Genomic DNA, 14,942 nt, shown 5'->3' with positions numbered 1-14,942 from the left:
ATGATAAACCAGAGTTCAGAGAACTCCTACCAGAGCTAAGCTCCTAGACCAGAGAGAACTTCTCTCCTAAACAAATCTTAACAAACTTCTGAATGTCTCACTCTCTAGGCTTTCCTCTCTTTTACAACCTCATTCACATGACAAGCTTTTCTAACATATCATGATGAGTCGTAGACTCCACAATAGAGGAATATAATACAACATTCTAAATAAAACCTAAATCTATAGAACCATGTCCAGACCAAACTTCAAGAAGCAGGTAAAGATTACTTTTTGGAAGAAATGGGTGAAAAGGTAATAAGCTTTTTTGCTTGCACATTAAATGACACAACAGTCCATTGATGCATTCAGAGGAAATTCAAAGACATATAGCATCGTAGAGCTACAGGAAGTGACTCTTTCTGCAATTCAACACAAGTGGGAAAAAAGACAGAGTCACTCGTCCTCTAAAACTATACTCGCTAGAATGTGCATCAGGATGTCCACCTGCATCCCTAAGAATGATGCCCTAACAATGAATGTTGCAAGATTAACAACGTGCCTTAAGTTCTTCAATTTTAAGCACAATGAATGCATGCTACAGCTATACTACAATAAGTCTATGACTTAACAATACGTGTATCGAAACATAGATTTCATTTAAGCAAGATTTCAATTAGCTTTAAACAACATACAGCATTTCCAATAATCAAATTTAACATAAAATCGACAATTATGCCGGAAATAGAATCATGCTTCCTACAAGCATGCAATTTCTAAATTCTAAACTATTTTCTAGTGACCAAACGTTTTCAAGGCCAGACCTTGGTTACTCATATTTAGCTTACTTCAATTAAGTGTCAAGCTTGTCCCTATTGTTTACAACTCAGGTTTTAGAATTATATAGAAGTCCCAGTATAACTAAGATAAAATAAATGAAGTTACTTGTTTTGTGCCAATTCAATTTAGAAGCCATAAGATAGGCTCAACATGCCAAATCATAATCACCCTGTTTTCGTACAACTGGTACTTCTTAAGTTCAATTATGATTAAGAAATTCTGTCTCACTACTGGAAAAATTAGAATTATGCAGCAAAACAAATTCTGCGGGGACAACTATATTTCATGACCTTTCTAGCTCTCAATACTTCTTCCAAGGCATATTTAAGTTGATTATGAAGCTGTAATGGGGCCACAGATACTCATTATGCAGCAATTTCATTTAGCTAAACGAGCACACGAAGTCCTTCTTACCAATATGCTGGCTATCAAATCATTTGTTAAGGCAACCCTTTCATCGAAATTAGTCTATATAATAGTTCAGATCATTCAATGTTTCACTCAAGATAAATAACTAATGTAATTCAAAGCAGAAAGGTATACTAACATCCAAATCTGCAGATAAGACGGTGCACAACTTTCATCATTGATTGATGGAACTCTCAATGAGGTAAGACAATATCATATAGAGAAATCAAAATGGAAGATATACAAGAAGTATAAAGGTTTTGGTAAACACAGTTAACAAAAACAATAAAAAAAATGTTTCTTTTCCACCAGTAGAGGCAAGTACATAAAATGAAATGATGCTATTAAAAAGTTTCAGTCTTACAATAGACCTCGCATGATCATTTCACGAAGAAGTTTCTCTGCCATATCATTTTCATCTTTTTCGAACAGAGAAAGGATAATTATTTCATAAGTTTTAGCATCTGGAATGCATCCATTCTCTTCCATTTTTGACAGCAAGGCCAACGCTTCATCAAACAAGCCCTTGTCACAAAACCCTTGGATCATAACGGTATATGCATAGACATCAAGGTTGTAGCCTTTGACCAAAAGATCTTCAAAAACTTTTCGTGCATCCTCTAATTTTCCACTTTGGCACAATCCCATGACAAGAATGGTGTATGTGTTCATATTTGGTCGAATACCCTGGTCTTTCAGTTTTGTTAATAACGCAATTGCTTTGTCAGCATGATGTTTTTTGCATAAAGCATCCAGTATAGAATTGTAGGTAATTATATCAGGTTGTTGCCCTCGATCATGCATCTCATCGACAAGTTCCAAAGCATATGATATTCTTCCAGATTTGCACAATCCATCGATAAGGGAACTATAAGTTATCACATCAGGAAAAATTTGTTTGTGATGCATTTCTTTGAAAAGTCTCATGGCTTCATCCACCATTTTAATCTTACAAAATCCATTAATCATGATACTGTAGCTCCGAACATTAGCAGTCACTCCCCTATGAGACATAGTGTTGAATATATTCTTAGCCTTATTCACTTCTTTAACTAGGCAATATCCATCCATTAAAGAGTTATAAGTAACAACATTAGGTTTAATGCCTTGTTTCATCATTATAGCAAACACAGTTTTACCGTCTTTCATCTTTCCTTCCTTACAAAATCCATCAACCACTATACTAAAGGTATACACATTTGGATTGATGTTTTCCAATATCATTTTATTAAACAAATCAATTGCATCTTTCAATTTACCAACAATGCAATTATAAATATGATAATGAGATCTCTTTAAAACTCTTGTAGATGAATGTTTTCTGGTCACATTTATAAATAATTTTTCCTCTTCAAATTCATTAAATAATTGATGTATTAATGCTATATTATATTTCAAATACATCAATTATTTAATGAATTTTAAAAAGTAAAAGTTATTTATAAATATGAATGAAGAGAGTATTTACAAATCATCACTTAAAAATGTCAGGTTATATTAAATCAGAAGTCCTTTAAGTAATTTAATTCTAATAAATTGGTTATTTTAAGTTTTTTTTTTCTTCTTCATATCACTTGCGTCCTTTCAGTTATTTATTTGTAACAAATTAGTCTTTTAAATATTTTTCGTAACGTTTAGTCATTTAAGTTATTTAATTATAATTTTTAGACTCCGAATAACTTACATTTTTAAGATCTAAAATGCCCTTAATTATTATAGTTATTCGGAGCCTAAAAATTATAATTAAATAACTTAAATAGTGACTCAATTCCTTGGTAGTTAGTTCATTGCAATTTTATCAAAGTTTTTCTAAGCATCAAAAGCTTTTCTTTTTCATAGTCAAGGATGAGTTTTTCTTTTTTAACGAAAACAAATTTTTATTTATAAATTACAAAAATGTAATTTCTATATTCTTTTTGAAATTGAAGTACATATACTTTTATTCGTAGATCATTATATCATAATATTGAAAATGTAATTTAAATAAATTAAGTTTACAATTTAAAAAAAAATACATAAATACAATTACAAAATAAGCTAAAAATGTTAAACTCAAGTTTTGTTTTTTTAATGAAATTAGATGAAAAGTTAAACTCAAGCTTACTACCAAGCCAACTTAGAAATAGTCAATTATATATCCTATCAAATCATAAAAGTTAAATTATTCATAAATAAATAAATAAATAAATAAAAGTTAAAGTTCATACTAAAGTTGTTGAAAGTTGAAAAACTTGCTTGTCCCTAACCTCAGAGAAAATTTTGGTTTCATGCATTTAACACATTTATGTACGATTTCTTTAATTGGAATTTCTAATTGCTAATTAAATTAACATTTGACAATTATATTCTAAAATAAAAAATAAACAAAAGTGCAACAAGTGAGAGCAATCCTACTCCTACATTTATTTACATCACATCCACAACTACCAGCAATATCAGTAGCAAATGTTCACCAAATATGAGAGTAGCACATAATGCTACATTACAAAGACTCACTAGCACATAATGTTGCCTCTTTGTACCATATTTTTTCGCAAATCATGCATATTTTTTTACCTTTTTCCCAATTTTCTTTGGTTTTGATCCATCCTGTTCAATTGAAGAATTTGTTTGGTTTATCTGTCATCAGATTTCTAAGAGGAGATTAACAAACAGAAAAGCCCCTCCATCTCCTCTTTACCATATCATCATTGTCATTCTGTCATGAAGGTGTAATTCATAGGATCAACAAGTAATCAATACAGTAAGCATGCAAAAGGTCAAAACCACATATCAGGTGACAAAAAATATGGATAACTCACTTAACCAGTCACAAGTGTTATAAAAATTCATACTAAGAGCATAAATATCGCAGGTGTCTAAACTGCTACCAAAGAATTGACAACCGTTGCTCTGCAATGTCACTCTTCTTTCTTCAGTTTTGCATTAAAAAAATAGATAATGTAGTACATGTGAGGTATATTGTGTATTTCAATGGGACTCATTTTAAAGTTTTGGATGAGTGGTATGAATATTTAGAAAATATAATTGAGTGGTTTAAGTAATTAAAAAGTGTGAAGTAATATAATGTATTGAGTGAGGTCCATTTATACCACTCATATGGGTGTCATGGATGTGGGTGCTCTGAAGTTGTTGAAAGTTGAAAATGTCCCTTACCTCAGAAAATTTCGGTTTCATGCATTTAACACATTTATGTTCACCAAGTGAGAGCAGTCCTACTTTGAGGATGGCAATCTCTGACTCATTATCAAATGTTCACCACAATTTATTTACATATCACATCCACAACTACCAGCAATAATGCATGCACATTATCAACATCAGTATCAAATGTTCACAAAAAATTGCCAGACCAGTTATAATGCATGCACATTATCAATATCAGTAGCAAATATTCACAAAAAAACTTTCCATTCCAGTTATAATGCATGCCAATTTTCTCTTCCCACCACATTGGCACCTATCCTGCATAATTATGTAGCACAATTCTCAAGACAGCACAAATCCATTTTCACTTATCCACTTAGGCCAACCTGTACACTTACAAAGCAATACAACCTGTACACTATCATCAGTTTCAGAATTTAGATTCACAGCTTATAAGATGTATGTTCTTGCTCCCAACTAAGTTATCAACATATTTAGATATAAAAGGAGGTAACATGTTTGTGCCTAATCAACATAAACTTCATGTTTCGGATAACAATATTTAACATTATGTACATATTAACGAGGTAAGAGGAATCTATACAAATCCAAAAAATTTAAAATACAAAATAGAACTGATAATGAAGAATCAACATACAAAACCATCTTACATGCCCTCTAAAAATAAAGTTCTGAAACCAAACTAGAACTTTTCAGTGCTCACTGAAATCCTTCTCTAAGGGATTGTGGCTGCTACTATCTCTGCTAGTCGCCTACTATCTCTGCTAGTCGCCTAGTCCTAATGAATAAGGATAGCAAGTATGTATAACCTTAACAAAACAAAAACAGAGTGTGTTATGAGATTCTAAACAACAAGAACCAATCCTTATCCCACTAAGAGGGGTCGGCTACATGGATCAAATCAAACTAAAATATAACCATTATTAGGTGTCCAACCATGCATCGCCTCACTTTCTGAGATCACTAATAATGAAAAACTATTCCTTCTTCAAATCATTTCAGATTTGCTGTCTATTTTTTGCCAAATCCAACAACAAGAATGTAGAACTAGCAGCCAAACCCAAGTAACCAGGTTCAAAATACTTAACTGGACTTAAACAAGCTGCCATATGATGCTGTCAAATCAATTTTTTAGGCAACCTGACGCAGTACGGAAGCGTAGGGTTTGCAAGCGCTAAACCTAGATAGAAAAGAAAAAGTTTGCAAGCGACAAACTTGTGAAAATAGGGTTGCAAGCGACAAACCTATCAAAACAAGGGTTTCCGGAATCCACCAGAATTGAGAGAAATTCTCGAATAATTTTATTGAATCAAAAAGTGTGACTCTTAGGCTACATAAGTTCTGCTTATATAGTGAAAGAAATAACAAACCCGTGGGCCAAAATAAAATAAAACGTAATAATAATAGAGAGTTCTAGAAAATTACTAAGATTTGGCTAAATAATAAATACTACTAAATTACTAATAAAACCCTCCTACATCAGTCTCCTCCACCTCTGAAGAACTCGACCCCGAGTTCTCATTTTGATAAAGAGCTTCTCATGCATGTTGACTCCTCCAATGAACAAGAGATCATCCTCCAGGATCCCATTGCTTCAACCGGTAGGACCTAGCTGGTATAAACATAATCACATGACCTCCGGGATCCCATTGCTCAAAGTAAACAGTGAACACAATCATTTTTATTAGTAGCCAAAATAAGAATAAACAAAAAGGCTCGACCCAAGTTCCATTCCAGAAATAGCTTTTGTGAAATTGAAAGTCCTTAACGTTGCTAAGGTTCAAACAGTCATACTTTGGAAGAATGATATCCTCATTGTGATTTAAATCTTGAACAGCTCGGGATAGACTAGTGACAACATCACCAAGGCCTCCAACCTTTGCAATTGGGGCCATTTCAACAGCAGTATGAATGATATGCAGAGGAGGTTCCTTCACAATGCTTCCAAAAACAGATATGTGATAATCCATTCCAAATTTGTTATAAAAAACTCCACCATTTTCACTATCAGAGAATACAAAGTCCATCATGTATGCATCCAGTGGAACTTTAACGGATGTTTTGACGAGTGTGCCGTTCTTTTGAATGAAACCAGCCAACTCTTGGAAATAACTCTGTAACTGCCAACTTGAGCGCAAAAATTCTGCACTAGCGCATAACAAGTTATTTGGAGGATCCTCTAAAAGACTAGTGTCTTTACTATTCACAACCAGTTGGTATATTGCTTTGATTTCAGTTGAAACCATCTCATGAACAAAGTTCTCCTCAGGCAGTTGCGGGTTTTCAATTTGTGTACTATCCATACCCAAGGAACATTCATGAAAAACATAGACACTTGTGGGACCACCTCCTTCTATTAATTCTGCATCCTCCCTGTCATATTCATGCTCATCTTTTCCCATCACTTCAAGTTTAAACCTCATATGCTTCCACTGTTGCCTAGGGGGGGAAAGTTCATCGTAACAAATATAACACTCCTTTGGTCTCTCGCTAACAGCCTCAGGTTTCTCCACTCTCTCACTTCCAGCCAAATCCACAAGATAGAGACAGCCATTCAGAATTGAATTAGATGCCAAGCCCATTCCTCTGACGTGAACTGTCAACACACCAAGAGAACGGCTGCTTCGCTCATTTAGAGCAGTAGCACCAACAACACGATTCCTCTGACCAATTTTCATTAAATCAAGAACATCTTGAGTACAACTAACCGGAACCAAACACGCCTCATGTACATTTAAACCATTCAATTGAGAGTTGTTTCGTATTTCTAATCTTCCGTTAGAGCCATCACTGACTAGTGAATCATCATCCAAATTAACCGCTGTCAAATCGTCAAAATTATTCATTTGAAATATCGCTTTTGTCCGTTGGAGATACTGATATGGCGGTTTTGGCGGTGGCTTCGGTGTTTGAGTGTATAGTCGAGCATCAGAAAAATTCCACCACTCAAAAGCTGCCCACGGCGGAGCCATTGTACACTCACCTAATTGTTTCTTTCCCTCTTGAAGAACATTGCAAAATTCCAATGGCAGTTGATTGATTATATGTCTAATCCCCAACAAATTGCGAAGTAGTTGTAAATACTTCCCACTACTAGAACTGAGATGAAGTGAACACCTTGAAACATAATTCTTCACATCCAAGTTTGATTTTTTAATCCAGGTTTTGGTACCATTTTGATCATAAACAAACTCACAGAGGATATTGGCGATAAAATCATGGGCATTGCCTAATTCATCAGACATGAAGCTCAAATTTGAAAAGGAATTTTCATCCTGGCAAATAAGCCACTTAATGAAAGATGATTTTGTAGAATGGATGAACCCATTCCAGCATGAAGTCGACAACAGTAACCGTTCAACAAGATACACAAAGCAATCGGGAGTTAGATAGTCAACTTCCTTTATCCAATTCATGCTGCCAGTATATGACGCTGCAATCTTGGTCATAGTCTCGTCGTATTCCATCACTGTTGTAAAAATAACACTTCTGTTGTGCAGAAAAAGGTGCGGGCCAGGGTCGAAAACATGAATGGAGGACGGTGGTGGTCTTTGCAGAATTATGAAATCAGTATCATTGTTATAACCCCATTCCATAATATGAGTTTCGGCCATGGCATTTGTGACCGATACATAAGCAGAGACGGCAGTAACTTGTGGAGATGTTAAGTCGTAAACCATTTGCATCTTCTCTGGCTTACGGATGGGCACCAGCGACGGGTTTCTCCGGTCACCAACAACTGTAGAGCTAGGATCGGCAACCGAATGTTCAAGGAAGGAAGTTGCTTCTGTTGATAACCCTTTCATTTTCATCGACATACTTTCGTCATGTGATTGCTCTTTCGATTGCGTAGAATTATCTTTTTGAGGCGGCGAGTCGGAGAACTCGGCCTTAAGATGGAGGGTACTTTTGTTCTCAGTTTGAACTTTGACCGCATCCACTCTTTGAGATTGAACTGAAGCTTCAATACCATGAAGGGATTGCTGAGAAAGTGTAGTTGGATTTATATTTCTACCAGAACCTTGATAAAAAGAGGGGCCCGAATCTGCTAAAGGCTTGAAAGCGAAAGAAGATGCAAAAATATCATTAAAGCCATTATGTTTAGATTTTTCTTGAACATCTAATGATAATTTTGTGTTGCAGATGTTGCTGTTTGAAACAAATGGAAACTTTCCTGTTGTTGGAGATTGGGCAAAAGTGGATATTTGATCTTGCTTTGCAGCGGCGAGAAGTTCTTCACTCAAACCAATGACATCAGGTGGTTTCGGTGGCAGTGCAATCAGGTGATTAGATGAGAATGGTTTAAATTTTACCTCACTTAAGCATTGCAGATTGGAGGGAGAGGTCTGATTTTGAAAACATGAACTCAACGCAACTAGAAACCCGCCAGGATCGTAACATCGGAGACTATCGAAGCTTAAAAGCACTGATTGCGCGATTCCGCCGATTGTGTTATGTGAGAGGGATTGGAACTTTACCTCACCAAAGCGTTGCAGATCGTATGACGAGAATGCTTTAGTTGGAATTTGTTTGTTCAATAGTGTGGGTTTCACTATCTCCATGTTGATTTCTGAAATTGGATATGCATCGATGGTGTCTGCACTTTGTGATTTTTTTGTTTTGTCGTCACAAAACATCAGAGGGTTGAAGGAAAAAGAAGATGAATTTGTGAGGGAAGGTGATTTAGAACATGGATTCAAAGGATAAAGCGATGAAATTAGTTCTTTGGGGTTCTCCTGGTTTGTGATTATGGATGTTGGATCTACGATCCGTGATTTACAAATGGGAGATTGACTTGACTCTCTAGGAATTCCTTGAACTTCTTTGTGTTTTTCAACTTGTGGTGCTTCAATGTTTGCTAAAAGACCTCCGTGTTGCCAGAGATTATCACCTTCTGGTTTGACTTCATCCTCGTCAAGTTTAGCCTTTAATGCTTTCTGATCCTTTTCAATAGATTTAGCTGAATTGGCATGTTCTCGTAAATTCTGCAGCTTCTTCCAGTGATTCGACATTATCTCTTCGAAATTAGTTTTCTCCACCTTTGAAAAATTCGAATCCTCAATAATTTGATTGTTTCTACCACGAACCCTAATTGGGCCACATCTCCTGTTCTGATTGTTTTTGTCGTTGTAGTTGCGGTTGTTGTTGATATTACCGATCTTAGTTGTTAATGCCACCATCTGATCTAACAGTGCTTTGGCGGCCGTATGTAAAATGTCGAATTCTGCCCTCGTCACCGGTTGATCTCCCATGGCTGATCACGTTAGAAAAAGAACAGGAGAAACCTGCTCTGATGCCAACTGACGCAGTACGGAAGCGTAGGGTTTGCAAGCGCTAAACCTAGATAGAAAAGAACAAGTTTGCAAGCGACAAACTTGTGAAAATAGGGTTGCAAGCGACAAACCTATCAAAACAAGGGTTTCCGGAATCCACCAGAATTGAGAGAAATTCTCGAATAATTTTATTGAATCAAAAAGTGTGACTCTTAGGCTACATAAGTTCTGCTTATATAGTGAAAGAAATAACAAACCCGTGGGCCAAAATAAAATAAAACGTAATAATAATAGAGAGTTCTAGAAAATTACTAAGATTTGGCTAAATAATAAATACTACTAAATTACTAATAAAACTCTCCTACATCACAACCCCTCCATGGAAATTAGCCTATATAAGAGTTAGGGTCCTCCAAAGTATCGCCCAGCATATATGAATAAATAAATAAATGAGGGTCCAGACCTTTTCACAATCTCGAATAATGTACCATGATAATTATCTGTACCTGCCTGTCAACAATATGGATAAAAAGTTCTAAACGACATCAAGTTGGATGGGGTTGGACTTGTGTGACATTATGTCACGGTGACATTAAATTTGGGCCACACAAAGGTGTTGTGTTGTGTGGCCCAGATGTGTTGTATGTGTTGTGTGGCCCAGATGTTGTGTGGCAATGTGTGTTGTGTGGCCCAGATTTAATGTCACCGTGACATAATGTCACACAAGTCCAACCCGGTTGGATGAATGCACTGTCAATGAGGTAGTTTAATATCATCGAGAGAGAGAGGGAGGGAGGGAGGGAGGGAGGGAGGGAGAGAGAGAGAGAGATACAATAATAATGAAAGTCTTTTTCCCATTAGGGAGGCAACAATAATAAAAGTCTTTTCCCCTCCATCTCCTATTTATCGTTACCATATTGTCCTCGCCATTCTGTCATGAAGGTGTCCTCGCCATTCTGTCATGAAGGTGTAATTCATAGGACCATCAAGTGATCAATACAGTAAGCATGCAAAAGTTCAAAACCACAAAGCAGGTGACAAAAAATATGGATAACACACTTGACCAATCACAAGTGCTATAAATTTTAAGGGACGGACACTCCACGTCTTTGTCCCTCATATTGGATTTAGTAAGCACACAATCACAATAAATTCTCTCCAATAAGAGCTTTGCCCTATTACTAGACTCCTGGCTTGATGCACATTGCAAACCTCACCAAAGCACATCAACTAAAAAAGACATTTAAAAAGTGAATCATGAACCATACTCATGCATATGATATGCTATCATTGTTAAGAAAGTGTGCAGACACTGCCATCAAAGATAATGACCAGGAACCATATTCGAGAAATGAGTATCTGCAGAATATGACAAACCTTTCAAAAGATCTAACTTGGATTCAGCACCATGTTCAACCTTATCTTTCGCAAATCAAAATAACTTTGCATAACGGTGGGAAATGAGGTATTCAATAGCAATGATACTCAGATAATGTTGAACCTTCTCCCACCAATGCAAAATGTGCATGGTTTTAGTCAGCCCCAAAAAAAGTTGCTAGTGATTTCTATGCCCAATCAATAAATGAATGCACATCAACTCATACCTAGTGACCACCAATCTTAGTTCAATACTAGCATCTCATAAGGTATTGGAGGGGGAAAAGCAGTTCTCTCTAGGTACTCACTTACTAGAAAATTGTGTAAAAATAAATAACAATCTATTCTGCAATGTATAATTTTAATTCCAAAATACTAGCATCTCATAAGGAATTGGAGGGGGGAAAAACCAGTCCTCTCTAGACTTTGCAGATCACAATTAGCCTTTCATTACTTCTCTTCACCTTTCCTTAGAGGCAAACATCTAAAAAGTACACATCATGCAGATTCCGAAATTTCTGCAACCTCGTACTAACAAAATAAGTTTTTTTAAATTTCACTCCATGATTATATAGTCATTTGTCAAAATTAGGTGCAACTTACATAACTTAGTACACTCTATATGCGTAAATAAAAATACAATATAACAACAGATAAATAGAATACATCTTACCTAGTTTCAGTCTTATAATAGGCCTCTCATAATCATTTCACGAAGAAGTTTCTCCGCCTTATCATTTTCATCTTTATCAAACAGAGAACGGATGATTATTTCATAAGTAACGGCGTTTGGAATGCAACCATTTTCTTCCATTTTTGAAAACAAAGCCAATGATTCATCAAACAAGCCATAGCTACAAAACCCTCGAATCATAACGGTATAGGTGTTGACAGTTATATTATAGCCTTTGACCAAAAGATCCTCAAAAATATTTCGTGCATCCTCTAGTCTTCCATTTTTGCATAGTCCATCAACAAGTGTTGTGTATGTACAAATATCTGGCTGAATTCCTTCGTCTTTAATCTTTGTTAGCAACGCAATTGCCTTGTCAACCTGATGGTTTCGGCATAAAGCATCCAATATAGAATTGTACGTAATTATATCAGGTGGTTGACCTCTATCATGCATCTCATCGACTAGCTTCAACGCGTAAGAGATTTTCCCCGATTTACACAAACCATCGATAAGAGAATTGTAAGTTACCACATCAGGAATTAGTTTTCTACAATGCATTTCTTCAAAGAGATTCATGGCTTCATCGGTCATTTTAATTTTACAAAACCCATTAATCAAGATATTGTAACTGTGAATATCAGGATTCACTCCGCCCTGAGCCATAGTGTTGAATATACTCTTAGCCTTATTCACTTCTTTAACTAGGCAATATCCATCCATTAAAGAGTTATAAGTAAAAACATTAGGTTTAATATCTTGTTTCATCATCATAGCGAACACATTTTTAGCTTCTTTCACCCTTCCTTCCTTACAAAATCCATCAACCAATATACTAAAGGTATACACATCCGGGATGATGTTTTTCAATATCATTTTATTGAACAAACCAATTGCATCTTTCAATTCACCAACAATCCAAAAGCCACTAATTAAAGCACTGTAAGTAACAACATCGGGAGAAATTCTCTTAGCAACCATTTCAGAATATAAATCAAAAGCGTCATTAACATGTTTATCTTTACACATACCATCAATAACCGTATTGTACATTACCGCATTAAGCTGAACCAATTTACCATCAACTCGTCTGAGCAAGTCAAGGGCTGCTCTTGTTTCTCCTACCTTACATAAGCCATTGATCAAGGTCCCATAGCTAATTTGGTTCAATTGAAATCCAAGCGCTACCACCTTATCATGAAAGTGCAATGCTTGATGGATATGACCTTTGAGACAAAGACCCTTGATGAGTGTAGTGAAGGTTATGGTATTGGGATGATAACCCATTTTGAGAATCTTAGCCAAAACAGAAAAAGCAAAAGGGATGAGACCCAATTGACAGAAACAATTGATGACGATGTTGAAAGTGACAAAGTCGGGCTTAATTTCCTTAAATTCCATTTGATGAGAAAGGGAAAAAACATTGTGGTAATGTTTGGATTTGACAAGGGAACCTAAAATCTTATTGAATTCGATTGTGGGTGGAGTGGGATTCTGACGAAGCAGACGATTGAACGATGAAACAGCATCATCAACATTATGGAATTGAGGGGATAAGGTTGAAGAGGAATGGGTGTTTTTCAGAAATTGAAAAGAATGAAACTTTTTTGGAAAAACAGAGTACCTCGGCAACATCGAAAAAGAATGAAACATTGTTGGATCTGTAGTTAGGTTTTCGGCAAATGAAACTGTTGGATCTGTAATTGTCTTCAAGTCACTTAAAACGTGGCATTTAGCCTGGGTCAGCAAAGTTTTTTCCCACAATGGGAAAGTTGGATTTTTACCACTAGATTAAAAGAAGAACATGCTCTTATCATACACTCTCTACACTGAATTTTTTATGCTATCTTCTCTAACCACTCTCTCATCTCTCATCCACCACCAACATAAAGCTTCACGGTCCCAGCTCTCCTCCATACTCTTCTCATTGTTCTGAATTTCTTTGTGGTATAAACATATAAGAAGTAACTCATAAGTTATTTATTAGTTCATCAATTTCTATCGCAACAATTTTTTAAATAGATGGGAGAATAGTGACAAAAAAAATCTAATGTTGTAAGTGCATAATAAGACTCATCTCCATCGCATTGGCACTATTCACACTTCAAATGTTCTCATCATCAAAACCACGTGTTCCATTCATATCTTAATTGTAATGAAAATAGTAGCATAAACATTATGAATTTTTTTTGGGAATTATTTTAGTTGATTTTTTCACAACTTCCTTTTATTGTTGGTTCTATTGTTGTGGTGATTTTCCAGATCTGTATATTTTCTTGTTGTAGTTTTCTAGATCTGAACTTTTTAGTAAGAAAAATTGGTGAAGATGATGAAGAATCATTTGAAGAACACATGAAGATGAGTAATTAATTTTTAATTAAAGAATGATATATTGAGTTGTTTTTTTGACATGAAGATGATGAAGAACACGTGAAGATCCTTTGTCAATTTAATATCTTAACAACCTAGTTTTGTTTTTTGGGACAATTCATAATCCGGGTTTCAATTGAAAAAGGCAGCTTCTTTATGAAAAAGATTTGGGATAAAAAAGATTTGAGATGAAAAAAATACATGTGGGTTTGCTTAGAAAGAAAAAAAATACAGATGTGCGGGTGAGTACTGAGTGGTCAAAACACGGTGGTTTTGATGGTGTTGCTGCCTCTGGTGGTGGGTTATGCCACCTGGTAATATAAGATAGTGACAAAAAAAATTGTAAGTGCATAATAAGACTGTGTTCTTTACCTAATCTAATGGCTGACATTTACTTTCCCATGGTGGGAAACAACCCTCCATTCCCAGGCTAAACCCCACCTATGTTTTATGTTTTTTGTTATACGGTAAGCTACGAAGCTCATATACACACGTGATATAATTTTTTTTTTTAAAATTCAAGATATGATACCGCTGCGATACTTCAATAAAAAATTAAATTTAAACTACATATTAAAATTCAAAATGCAAAATATGGACTAAAACTCAAAAGCAAAAAAAATTGGCAAAAAACCTAGATCAAACCTGAAGGTGAGAAAAACACAAGAAGGGGGGTTGAATTGTGTTTTTAAAAATTCTTCGTTTCTCCTAAACAACTGAATACACTGATCAGAAGCTAAGTGAGACAGCTTCTGAAGTGATGATCAGAATCTAAATGCAGCGGAAAAAACAGAGAGAGAGAAGAAGAACGACACAAAGCAATTATACTGGTTCCTTCCACAAACCGGAAGTAG

At 35.4% G+C, this 14,942-nt stretch overlaps 2 protein-coding genes and 1 pseudogene across 12 annotated transcripts in view; all 3 read right to left on the bottom strand.

The window, feature by feature from the left end:
• LOC146917866 (uncharacterized) overlaps positions 1 to 14,942 on the bottom strand; it is a 59,284-nt pseudogene that overhangs the window by 14,336 nt on the left and 30,006 nt on the right. The gene's annotated exons all lie outside the window — the stretch shown is intronic.
• LOC146917869 (uncharacterized) lies at positions 1,410 to 2,510 on the bottom strand. Its single transcript, XM_085716636.1, has one exon. It carries the CDS (start codon positions 2,449 to 2,451, stop codon positions 1,588 to 1,590), a length of 864 nt encoding a protein of 287 aa, XP_085572762.1. The 5' UTR covers positions 2,452 to 2,510; the 3' UTR covers positions 1,410 to 1,587.
• Positions 3,514 to 13,433, bottom strand: LOC146917868 (uncharacterized). Of its 10 annotated transcripts, XR_015013520.1 has the most exons (4): positions 11,719 to 13,433; positions 4,384 to 4,785; positions 4,062 to 4,119; positions 3,514 to 3,925 (listed from the first exon to the last, which is right to left on the bottom strand). XR_015013520.1 is itself a non-coding variant. In XM_085716635.1 (3 exons), the coding sequence occupies exon 2, from the start codon at positions 12,592 to 12,594 to the stop codon at positions 11,731 to 11,733; it is 864 nt and encodes a 287-aa protein (XP_085572761.1). In that variant the 5' UTR covers positions 12,595 to 12,658; positions 12,750 to 12,889; the 3' UTR covers positions 3,514 to 4,785; positions 11,719 to 11,730. The 10 variants fall into 10 exon arrangements, 5 of the variants coding, with proteins under 5 accessions (XP_085572761.1, XP_085572756.1, XP_085572760.1 ...); XR_015013517.1 differs by having other exon boundaries at positions 4,029 to 4,785; XR_015013518.1 differs by having other exon boundaries at positions 4,062 to 4,785.

This window comes from Medicago sativa, chromosome 6, assembly GCF_051527215.1.
Source record: "Medicago sativa cultivar Bolivia chromosome 6, Bolivia_mono, whole genome shotgun sequence".
Taxonomy (NCBI): domain Eukaryota; kingdom Viridiplantae; phylum Streptophyta; class Magnoliopsida; order Fabales; family Fabaceae; genus Medicago; species Medicago sativa.
The sequence above is the reverse complement of the archived record's forward strand: the minus strand, read 5'-3'. Positions and strand labels throughout refer to the sequence as shown.

Coding starts and splice junctions, on each gene's coding strand:
- LOC146917869 (XM_085716636.1), bottom strand. CDS start 2,451: ATGATATTGGAAAACATCAATCCAAATGTGTATACCTTTAGTATAGTG.
- LOC146917868 (XM_085716630.1), bottom strand. CDS start 13,371: ATGTTTCATTCTTTTTCGATGTTGCCGAGGTACTCTGTTTTTCCAAAA.